The sequence below is a fragment of the Zeus faber genome (genome assembly GCF_960531495.2).
Source record: "Zeus faber genome assembly, chromosome: 2".
Classification (NCBI taxonomy): Eukaryota; Metazoa; Chordata; class Actinopteri; order Zeiformes; family Zeidae; genus Zeus; species Zeus faber.
This window is the reverse complement of record NC_137189.1, coordinates 35,224,966-35,237,389: the sequence shown is the minus strand read 5'-3', so window position 1 is coordinate 35,237,389 and position 12,424 is coordinate 35,224,966. Positions and strand designations below refer to the sequence as shown.

Below are 12,424 nucleotides of genomic sequence, written 5' to 3'. Positions count from 1 at the left end.
CACCCAGTGCCTTCGAAGGGGGCCAACGGCCGCAAATGATTTTGCGTGTATGTATACATCAAGCTCATATGTGCATTCAGATTGCACTGTGGGCAACAGATCTCAGGAGACTACAGGGATCTCCTATACTGAGCACATGTACTTCCAGGGGTGCACATCCATGCACATCAGTGATGCAAGACTCATGGACGAGCCGTTCAGAGCGAACACATCTTTGAAATTAATCAGGAGTCTGGATTCACTCCTGCATAGGAGTCATTCCTTTGTTTTGTTTACACAAATTGTGGTTCAGGGGATGGAAACCACACCTACTACCAATCAACATCTACATACATATACCTGTCAGATCCACCCATCATTAGGTTGTTTTGGCTTTCGCAACCAACCGCCTTCCCAGTCTCCACCTCTCTTTTTCTCCTTCCCTTAGGAAGGGAGGGGGGGATCTGAAGACCCAGATGAGGCCTGACGCCCTGAAGACTCCTATTCCCATCCCAGAGTTCAGGCTCCTGGTGTTCCATCCTTCATCAAGCTCGCCATCCATCATCTCAAAAGCCCCAATTCACCAAAATCATAGCTTTACCATCTCTATCTCATCCACCATCATCCTCATCATCATCATCCTCATCATCATCATAGTCATCATCATAATCCTCATCTCGTATGTCATAATACTTGGTATTTTGCATCATATCTTCAGTAAAATTCTAACTCAATCAATCAATCTGTTGTGGTGTGGTCTCTAACTCGTGAAGTTGCCTTTAAAAGGGTAGCGCATTGTTGCACATTGTTGCATACAGTATGTTGCACGTCGCACAAGCGCGGTAACATGCGGTGGAGCTCCACTCACGGCTTGACGTCTCAGCACTAACATATGCCAGAACAATATGTCCACTCTGGTGCTACCAAACTCCCCCTGCAAGAGATGATGCCATGCTTATTGGACGGCTACACCCATGCTCTGCCTGCGTATGCCTCCATAAAGCGCGCAATCTGCCACATAATCTGGCACTTTCAAACAGTACAGACTTTGACATGCGCAGGCGCTACTTCTACCTTGTTTTCCCCCCTCTCTCTCTCTCTGTCTTTCCAAGCAGTCTCGGTCTTACAGATTTATGAAAAGAGAAGCGCACTCGCACAGGGAATAAACAGCCGTTCTCAAGAGGACGGCTTCTCAAGAGGATGTTTTCCTACGTCTCAGACGAGCCGTAATGCGTTTCAGTGCTGCCTCACTGCACCGGCAGGAATGAAGTACTGCCTGATGTCTTCAAAAAAAGGAGAAAAAGCACATGCAGCAACACACCAATGCGCACACATACGAACAGTCGTTCTTTTATAGACTGTTTTGTGGTCATTGTGTCCTTGGTAAATGTACAATTAAGCGCTGCACAATCCGCTCAGTCAATAAAATATGGCAGCGACAAAGGAGACGTGTGCATATGGCCATACACACACACTCACACAGCACATTAAGGAATACTAGGGGGTGGTGTCATTTTATACACATGTATCCCTATCCGGCCCACTCATGCTGGTATAGAAATCAGGGAAAGATGTGAAAACATCAATCTGCCGTGATTCATGACAGGGGCGTTCTCCAAACGGAGGGAGAGAGGCTCTCATTGATGAATTTGCTCTCAGCCACAGCTTTATCTGAGGCCCGCTGGGAACGGGAAGGCTTAAAGGAAAGGCAGCCTTCCCCAAGATGACTAGAAGGCAGCCAGAACCCCAAACCCGGACCTGCCAGTCAGGGGTTGTGCAGTTTTTGTCATTTTATGTTGCTAATTTAATGGTCTGTCTCATCGAGAATTCAACTTGGCAAATCATTAAACCTGACTTTAAAAACTAGTGTGTCGCAGCCGACAATGATATGCATCGCTTCTCTGTCATTTTTTACCTGGTGAAATTACATGTGCTGTTTATTTTATTGGATAGTCCTCGCTTTTGGAAAACCACGTTGCTTTGTGTCACAATGAGTGATGTCACACTCAGCCAATCAGAAGCTGGATTACTATCCACTACAGTTGACCTATCAGAGGAGAGATTCTTGGACAGATCCAATCGGCTTGAAACCCATGTTTAACTTTTGGATTGTGTTGACGCTTCAGACCAGCATAAGTTTTGGCAGCTTTTTGTCCGATAAGTAAGAATGTTTCACAAAACATGCAAATATATCGGCAATTGCTAGTTGTTGGGCTGACAGTGGCAGGAAGATATTGACATATCGCCCAACCCTAACTTTCAATTATTTATAATGTTGCTAATTTGGGAGAATCATTAAGGATGGCTTGGAATATCAAGCCATAACATTTTGGGATAGAAAAAACTAGGATGACAATCGGAGTTGGTGGCGACTGCTGACAAAGAATAGAGGCGGCGGAATACCTCGGGTTGAACAGATTTATTTCTAGGAAAATGTTATGTTGAAAACAAGAGCAAACTATTCGTGGCTTAATCAACAGTTCGCCAGCCGCCCCCCCCGATCCTGTTGTTGTGAGTGGCTGAGTTCGACATTTTTCCGGCTCATATCCCACAACGCAGAACCGTGATACGTGACACTTTATATTTAGTATCAAGACAGCGGAGAAGAGCAGGTTTCTCTTCATATCTAATCTATTGCCTCCTTAAATGTATGTGGCTTTGAGGATCATGGCTACGCTCCATAGTGTAAATTTGACGTTTGACCAAAGCTAAATACATTTCCAACACATCCAGGTACTTTCAGATCCTCTGTGGAACCAAAGTTATTGGGATTTATTTTGTTTTTGGGTCCTGCTGTGCTATTTCCAATTCGCTCTGATTCTAATAAAATGTCTGTCAGCATCCCAATGTCTTGGCTCACCCCAATGCAATTGTGTTAGTCAAGAAATACATTTTCAGGCAATCTAAAACAAAGAATCACTTTGAGCATCTGACATAAGAACGGTTCCTCAAGAGCATGTTTATTGTAAAATAAAATGAATAAGCTTGTTCAAAAAAGGCCAACGTACCCTGTTTTAGCAAAGTTAGTCCAGTACGTCATGACGACCGCACTCAGCATCACATCGTTCTTGGAGAAGTTGCAGTTGAAAAGGTCCGTGGGGCCGATCATGGGGATCCCAAAGACGTAAGGCACCTCGTCGCCGTGTGCAGAGTCGGCCCAGCTGGGCTTCATGTCACTCTGGCAGTGATGGTAGAAGGCGTAGAAGTAGGTGGGTGAGCCGTACTGGGCATGCAGGTCGGCCGTGGCCACCGCCGGAGCCACCCACTGGTGGTCAGTGAAGAGCGCCACCAGGGTCTTGCGCCGCGTCTCTGGGTTCTCCTTGTCGGCCCAGTCCGTGTACATGAACTTGATGGTCTCGCGCAGGGTGTCCTTGCCCTCTGGGTAGCCGTACAGGTGGTCCACGAAGTCCGAGACGGCAAAGTCGAAGTCGTTGGCCGACACGCCGTCCTCGCTGTCCACGATGCCGTCCACAAACTTGAAGCCCTCGCCCTGGTTAACACCCAGCATGATGTCATAGTTGAGGAACTCGCCCTGTTCCATGAGGATCTGTGGGTCGTCCGGGATGACATCGCCGTCGATGACCGGCCCAAAGGCGATGTGGTACTTGGCAGGTGTGATGTACTGCTCGATCAGCTCCTTGTAGTTTTTGTTCTGCAGGCACTCCACCAGGTCGATGGTGTCCAGCATGTTGCAGCCCACCTTTTCGGCCAGGGCGCGCGTGTACTTGGCAGGCTGGTAGTTGACCGCCCAGCTGGACAGCGCCGTGCCGCTCTGGATGATGGCTTTCTGGAACAAATCTGAGAAGGGAGGTTGCATTAGTGATGCACAACTCACACAGAAACCCCTGGCGAGGTATTTATGCTTCACTTTAGGTGACAAGAAACAAACATGTACTTTGGCTAAAAGCATTGAAATAGGTCCAAATTAAGCCTCTGTGATTTTTACTTATATATTTATTTGTCTTTTCAACACAGTAGTCAACATTACAATGCCATGGCAACGGTGGGTATACTCTTGATCTTTTGGAGAATATTAGGGAGGAATGTTTATATAACCCACAAAGGACAGTAAAAAGCAGCCCAGTTATTCCTACTATATATAATCACACATATACACATATAACATATACATATACTGTACATAGACAACCTATACATAACTAAGTATAAACATCACATCTTCCCTTCTCTCTAATGGACAAAAGTAGGAAATGGATAACATACACTCACTCTGGACTTTAATAGGATAGGAACACCTCTACACATAAATATTCATGCAATTATCTAATCAGCCAATTATGTGGCAGCAGTGGAATGCATAAAATCATGCAGATACGGGTCAGCAGCTTCAGTTAATGTTCACATCAACCATCAGAATGGGTAAAAATGTGACCTCAGTGTTTTCGAATGGGCATGATTGTTGGTGCCAGAAGGGCTGGTTTGAGTATTTCTGTAACTACTGATCTCCTGGGATTTTCACGCACAAAAGTTTCTAACGTTTACTAAGAATAGTGTGAAAAACATGAAAACATCCAGTCAGCGGCAGTTCTGCGGGTGGAAACGCCTTGATGATGGGGTAGGTCAGCGGAGAATGGCCAGACTGGTTTGACATGACAGAAAGGCTACGGTAACCACTCTGTACAATTGTGGTAGGCAGAAAAACATCTCAGAATGCGTCGAACACTGAGGCAGATGCACTACAACAGCAGAAGACCCAATCGAGTCGCACTTCTGTCAGCCAAGAACAGAAAGCTGAGGCTGCAGTGGGCACAGGCTCACCAAAACTGGACAGTAGAAGCCTGGAAAAACGTAGCCTGGTTTGATGAATCTCAATTTCTGCTGAGGCACACAGATGGTAGGGTCAGAATTTGGCACCAACAACATTAATCCATGGACATGCCACAACCTATTTGCGTATTCTTGCTGACAATGTACATCTCTTAATGGCCACAATTTACCCATCTTCTAATGGCTACTTCCATGATAATATGATAATACACCATGAACATAACAATGAGTTCAATGTTCTTTAGTAGCCTTCCCAGACACTGGATCTGAATCCAATAGAACACCTTTGGGATGTGATAGAACGGGAGATTCGCAGCATGAATGTGCAGTTGACAAATCTGCAGGAATTGCGTGATGCAATCATGTCAACATGGACCAGAACATAAAGAGAATGTTTTCAACATCTAGTGGAATCCATGCCAAGAATAATTGAGGCTGTTTTGAGAGCAAAGGGAGGGTATATATGAGTATATATTTTGTGCTTTTGGAAAATTTGAGAAAAATTGGTAGTTTGGGCTGCAAGAACCCTACTAAGCAAATAGGTCACATTGCACCAGGAATGCCAGTGTGTTTGTATTATTTTTTTTTTCTTTTATTCAGAGCTTTCTATTTATACTCTAGCAAACACACAGGGGTGACTCAACCAGGACGACTTGAAACGTATGTTTCTAGCGTACAGCAGTCTCCCACAAGGCCTAGTTAGCAGCAAAGCCCCCTCTTGCTTCTCCCGCTGTTGGTTGGATGAGGAATATCAGTTAAACCGTGACTCAGATGATGAATTAAATACTGAGCATGTAAGTATCTCAGTGTTTTATTTATGACGCCTGCCTGCTTGCTGATGCATGGAGAACGCGGGTAGATGATACTACACAGTGAGTTTACATCTACTGCAGGCAAAGCTACACGTCGCGGGGAGATACATATCTTCCAGAAAATCTCCTAACTCTGGAAAGCAGACGAGTTTCCAGCAAAAAGGTTTCACTTCTGAGATAAAAGGACAACATGTCAAATTTAGTGTGAACCTTTTTGCTTGGCAGCACACACATTTTAGTTTAATCCTGAACACCAATTTTTGAAAACCAGAAGTTGTAAATGAACCATTTCTCTTGTTTTGAACACTTTCTGTTGAATAGCTATAGGTACACTAAAATGAAAGATATTGGAAAATAACAAAATTAAGAGCTTTGAGGTTTTCATCTGACAGTGAAGCTTTAAAACGACTGATAAGGTCTCTGTGGCAGACTCGTGGCCGTGGTCGAGCGGGCTCCGGGAGGCGAGGGGAAGTCAGAGTGGTAGACTGACGTTCCCCGCCTCAGTGCCACCTGTCACCAATTGGACTAACTGGCCTATCAGCAGACCACAGCAGCTTGAAAGGATTCTTATATGTCTGTTTGTCTTGCAGTGAGGAGAGTACGGCAGGGAACCGGAGGAGTCCCAGTTGGAACCCATACTTAACGTTCTGTGTCTTTTTGGTCAGCCAATGTTCCAGATGCAGGAGGCGCAGTCGATGCTCCTGCAACAGCAGACCCAGACGCTCCAGGCAATAGCACGAATGCAGGAGACAGATCGCAAAGCACTGCAGGAACTGCTACGGGACGGCTACCAGCCCGCGGCGAGCGGCGTCCGGAGGCTCTCTCCCCGGATGGCAGCTGAGGATGACGCAGAAGTCTTCCTCGCCAAGTTTGAACTGTCGGCAGTGGTGGGTGGATGGTCCAGTGAAGAAACTGCCCTTCGACTGCTCCCGGGGTAGTCGACCGTTCCGGCAGCCCGGAGAAGGGCGGTGAACTAACCCCTTCCCGGGCCGCGGGACGCCCTGCCCCTTTCCCTCATCAAACCTTTTTTCTCCCCACCCTCCTCCCAGCCTGGCATGGAGATGGGCCCCCAGATGGCTCAGACGCTCGGGCAGGGGTGCTGGGGCTGGGGCCTGCTCGACCACTGCCACATGGATTGCCCTTTGATGGAGGTCGGACAGGTTGTCCGGGTTGCCAGCATGCCGTGCCCCAGCCCCGGTGAGGAAGGGGTCTGCTACGTACCGGGTAAGGTTACAAGAGGATGGGGTAGGGTAGGGTAGACACTGGGCTTTGCTGGACTCCTGCTACCTGCAGACCATGGTCCTGCAAGGCCTTGTTTGATCCCGGGCTTTGGTGGTAGCAACACGGGTGGAGATTCAGTGTTTGCATGGGGACATTCACATGTATCCGATGGAGCGGCTGCAAATTCGTCACAGGGGGAAATACCATTTGGTGCAGGCCGTGGTTAGTTCCCGCCTGTCACACCCTCTGCTGTGTGCTTTCCTGAAGGGGACTTTCCCCTTGAACAGTCTTGAGATGACACTCTGCGCATCGTTTGAACGGGTAGAGAGGATTGATGGGGTGGCATTGCGCCCAGGTGCTGCGCTTGCGCACCCCTTCTTTTCAATGATTAGGGACAGGTTATTCGGGTGAGCCGCGACACCCAGTTAGGAGAGGAGCTCACCCAGTTGTTAGTACCCAAAAGCCACCGGGAAATGCTTTCCCAGGCGGCAAACAGCAACCCAATGGATAATGGATAATGGGACGCTTTTATTGGCCGGGCATCTGGGCTGACGCTCGAAAGTGGTGTGCAGACTGTCCAGAGTGTCAGCTGGTTAATCTGCCGGCCACGTCAAAAGCACCGTTGAGGCCCCTCCCCTTGGTGGAGATCCCCTTTGAAAGACTGGACATGGATCTCATCGGGCCATTAGACCACAGTGCACGTGACTTTGTGTTAATCCTGGTGGACTACGCAACCCGATACCCCGAAGCAGTGCCGTTACTCAATATTTCTGCAATAAGTGCTGCACAAGCGTTGTCCCAGGTCATCTCCCGGGTCGGGATTCCAAAGGAAATCCTGACCGACCAAGGCACATCCTTTATGTCAGGCACACTTCGGGAACTTTATGAGCTATTGGGCGTCAATCTGGAACAGCGTGTACCACTCCCAGATAGACGGCCTGGTGGAGTGGCTCAATAAGACGCTGAAGAACATGTTTCGTAAGTTTGTGCACGATGATAGCTGTAATTGGGACAAATGGTTGGACCCTCTGTTGTTTGATGTACGGGAGGTTCCGAAGGCCTCCATGGAATTTTATCCCTTTGAACTCCTTTTTGATAGAAGACCCCGGGGGGTGCTGGACCTTATTAAGGAATACTGGGAGGAAGGGCCTAGCACCAGTAAGAATGTTTTGACGTTCTGGACCTTGAGAAAAACTCCACACGCTGGGCCACCTATCACGTGAGAATTTGCTCCAGGTCCAGGAACAGCAGGGGCAGCTGTATTATAGAGGGGCGCGACAGACAGTTTTCACGGGAGACAGGGTACTGGTTTTTTACCTCTACCTCTGTGTCTCGTGTCCTTGTAAGAACCTGGGTAGCAAACCCCTTACAGTGTTGAAATATGTGTCGGATATTCCTTTAAAAAAAATATATCCAAAAAATGTACCGCACAATTCCGATCCCAGAAGTGCATCTTAATAACTATGTGTTAGTGATGGAAAAGATCATAGATGGGGGTATAATGTCAACAAAGATAAGATAAGAATAAAGAAAATGTCAATTTATGGCTTGGACCTTTCTAAGGTCCAAGCCTTCAACTTATACCAGAAGATTGGATCCCAGGGCAAAGAACTTGAAAAAAAAAAAAATGTATATAAATAACAAAGTGACACATTTGTTATTCAGTTGCCAGACATCGTCTGCTGATGGTTTTGTATTTTCATGGTGAAAATACAAAACCAACCTTTGATTTTGTTGTGAAATTATCTTCTGCTTCAGAGATCCACAGAGCCCATTTCCTCTGATGGGAAATAAAAAAAGCCCTTAATGTAAATGCATTACGATGGCCCCGCTATCTGCCCCCATTTCGCCCACCTCTTTTCCCTTGTGGATGGTCACACTAATATCTAGTGACTGAGGCAGAATTGTAATTATTTATTTATTTACACTTGAGCAGGCCAGGACTCGCACTCGGGTTGTTATCCCACCACATGTAGTGATGAAATGCGATGCCACATGTCATCCCATGAAACGGAATAAAGGTGAAAGGCTGAGCAGCAGAGATGTGGCAGCGAGTGGGGAAGAGCTGTCGGCCGTCGTTTATCCCAGCGTCGCATCCGTGTACTGAGAGGGAGCACTCAGCATCCCCTCCCTGTATATATATATATATATATATATATATATATATATATATATATATATATATATATATATATATATATATATATATACACACACACTGTATACTGTGATATATATATATATATACACAGATCAACCACACAACATTAAAACTACTGACAGGTGAAGTGAATAACTTTGATCATCTTGTTCCAATGGCACCTGTCAAGGGGTGGGATGTATTGGACAGCAAGTAAACAGTCAGTTCTTGAAGTTGATGTGTTGGAAGCAGGAAAAATGGGCAAGCGTAAGGATCTGAGCGACTTTGAAAAGGACCACATTGTTCTCAGTCTCACTCTCATTCCCGCACTCTGTGAGTATTCACTAGCGTTGGCAATCGCCACGCCCCCTTACGGTGAAATAACACGGGTCTTTGCTTATCGACCAATTTGCTTAACAACCTGGTCCTAGGCACGAAACTTGGTCGTTAAGTGAGGAGTACCGGTAGTTTATTTCTGAGTTATTTTCCTTGTATATTGTTTACTTTTAGATTTATTTTTGTTTTTAACTTCTAAAAAAACAACGCACAAATTAGACAACTTCCATAATGTGAATTTATTAATAAGGAGATGTTAGCTCTCTTTCAATTATTTTGGTTTGTTGCCATTTTGTTTACGGTTCAAAAATAAATTTAGGCTTATATTTAATGTTTTGTCATTAGGTTAATTGTACATGACCATTTTCCGCCGATATTTATGCTTATCTTTCTGGTTCACTGTTTCATCAGTTATTGTATATGACCAACATTTTTGCGGTCATTTTGTAGATTATATTTTTTTGTTTATTATTAGGTTTATTGCATATTTTCAAACTTGTCCATATATTGCTATTAGTTGTTTTTTTTGCTATTGCTTTAATATTAGTGACTGTTTTTCTCATTATGTATCATATTCTTGTATTATTTATCTATTGTACATTTTCAGTTTTATTGCATATTGCCATTTTTGTTCCTATTTTTTTCATATTTTCTATTCTTTATTTATTTTGTTTTCTATTTCAAATCTAATGACTTTTTTTTCAATTATTATTGTTTATTGCTTTTGATGTGAGCTGCTGAAACACAGCATCCCTCCGGGGATGAATAAAGTATCTCTCCACATCTCTTGTCTCTGAATACTGATGAGAAGTGTTTACTTTGCTTTATTTTGACCTTTAAATGCAACCAAAGTGCCCGATAATATAATTCAGTAACAACACAAAACTAATTGCTGTGCAAATGGCTTGTTTATGTGGATCACGACTGATGAGAAATGAGATTAAAGGCTCTATTTTGTCAGCCCGGGACTCATTAAAATGTTGTCTAACCTGAACTATAGTCTCACGGAACACTTTCTAAACTGATGGCGCTGATATCGAGAGGCTAGGAATCGTGCCATTACAGTCAAATGGGGCGACCACTCGCCTTCAGTAAAGGATTAAAAACGCGCCTCTCTTTTTTTAAACAGTCTTGTCAAATGGGAGATTATATTTTACGAAATCCATTTTTATTTGGAGTCAAATTAGATATTGCATACATAAAGTGTAAATCATGATGCGTTTTTGATCATCCCAAATACAACTCATCGTGACATTCTCTATTCTTATAATTACTTTTCTATATGAATATGTCCGTAAATATGAACATAGAAACATGCAAGAATGTACCATGTGATGACTTCATTCAGCCTATGCTACCGGCTAAACCTGTTACCCCTGTTGGACTGCGCCTTGTGCTTAAGTTTATGATAATTATCTTTTTCATTATTTATTCATGAATCTCTATATATCCAATTCAGTTGATATTTTCTTTATTCAGGGTTTTTGTTTAGGTATAAAAATAGATCTTGTCCAATATATAATATATTTTTATAGTTTCTTTATTTGCTAATCATGGTCCATTTACTGGCTGAGACAGTACTCTCATGAACAAGCGCACCTCAACGCCTCACACTCCCATACCAGGCGTTGGCAGTTTTGGACTCCACCAAGTGGGATTGGAGGATGGGGGAAGCAGAGGGTTGTTTTTCTTTGTTCTTTTATTTTATTTTCTCCAGGAGCCAACTTATATTATTTGTGGAGTGACTGTACTGTGTTGAAGTCTAATGAAATAATGAATTTGAATAGCTAACTTAAAATCTCACCCGCTGTTTTGAAGATACATGGTTTATTGGAATATTTCCATATCTCCATGTTGAATAAGAAACAAAGGTTTCCGGAAATCCAAATACAACCGTAATGTTTCCTCACGGTCAGTCTCTTTGTCGTGTCCAGCATAGGCAGCTGCGATGCCCTTTACCATGGAGGAATTGAACTCGTTCTTCCATAATTGCTACCAAAGGAGTGATAACAGCCAGCGCTTATGAATTAAAATCTTCCCATAGCCCGTGGGAAGACGAGCTAAAACATCCTGTCTGGACACCCAACATACTTAGACAAACTTTCTGCAGAGGTTTCCAATCGCCAAGGCCGTATAGACCGGCCAGTGCGGAAATACAAAATCGTCATCTGCAAGCATCTTGCCACTCGCGCTGGAGTTTCTCCTCAGTATGATGCCTCCGCGACTCTCCGGAAACGGGGCAGACTTGAAACCTTGAGCTTAAGTAACCTGCGTAGAATCTTCTGGTGACCGCTGCAAATTCGGAAGGGCTTCCCTTTTAGAAGAGGACTGCCGGAATTCGAGATGAATTATTTAGTTACAGAGCGTTGAAGAAGACCGATCCTACCCTTTCAACCCCATTTTTCTTCATGTGGCCGCGTGCCTGGTCGCAGGTACACATCTGGTACGTACCTTCAGAGTAGTGCGAGAGGGTGAGCAGGCTGACGCAGGAAGCCCCGGCGCCCGAGCCGAATATGGTAACTCTCTTGGGGTCGCCTTTGAAGGCCTGGATGTTCTCCTTGATCCACCTGAGAGCCTGGATCTGGTCCAGCAGACCGTAGTTCCCTTTGGCCGCCTGGTCTCCCGTACTGAGGAAGCCTGGATCCGCCGCCACAGAGAGAGAGAGAGAGAGAGGGAAAGAAAGAAAGAGTGAGTCACTTCTACAGGGGAGAAAAAGCCTAAAATGACATGACACTGACAATGAACCGATTCCACCCCCATAAACCTAAGACATAAATTAGGATACGCTATAAGCGTACAACTATGTTTACCTTAACTTTGGTTCACTTTGCTCACTTTACTCCAAATGTCGTACATGTTCTCTCTGCTTTTCCAAATGTTTGAGATTTGTATATTTCCTATAAAACTTCATTTGAGTGCACTTTCGCTTGTCATCACTTTTACTTGTTTTGCATGTTAGCATTTTAGCGCTAACATGACACTTGCTGTACTGTTAAGCGTTGACAAATAAAGCTTTGAAACTTTTGAAACCGCGCTGCGTTCATGTGAACTCGGCGTCTTGTGCTTCCAATGCGGGGAAACATTCCACTCGGAGGGTCGTAATTCCCAGTTTCCGAGGGAGCTGGAACGCCTCTTCAGTCTCAATCTA

General features: G+C 44.7%; 1 protein-coding gene across 2 annotated transcripts in view; it reads right to left on the bottom strand.

Moving 5' to 3' along the window:
• Positions 1-12,424, bottom strand: part of nlgn4xa (neuroligin 4 X-linked a) — a 70,304-nt gene that overhangs the window by 4,162 nt on the left and 53,718 nt on the right. For both annotated transcript variants that reach the window (XM_080024474.1, XM_080024475.1), the window contains 2 exons: positions 11,728-11,913; positions 2,988-3,777 (listed from right to left, as the gene is read on the bottom strand). In XM_080024474.1, coding sequence (XP_079880600.1) covers positions 2,988-3,777; positions 11,728-11,913 — 976 coding nt within the window. The remainder of the gene's footprint in view (positions 1-2,987; positions 3,778-11,727; positions 11,914-12,424) is intronic.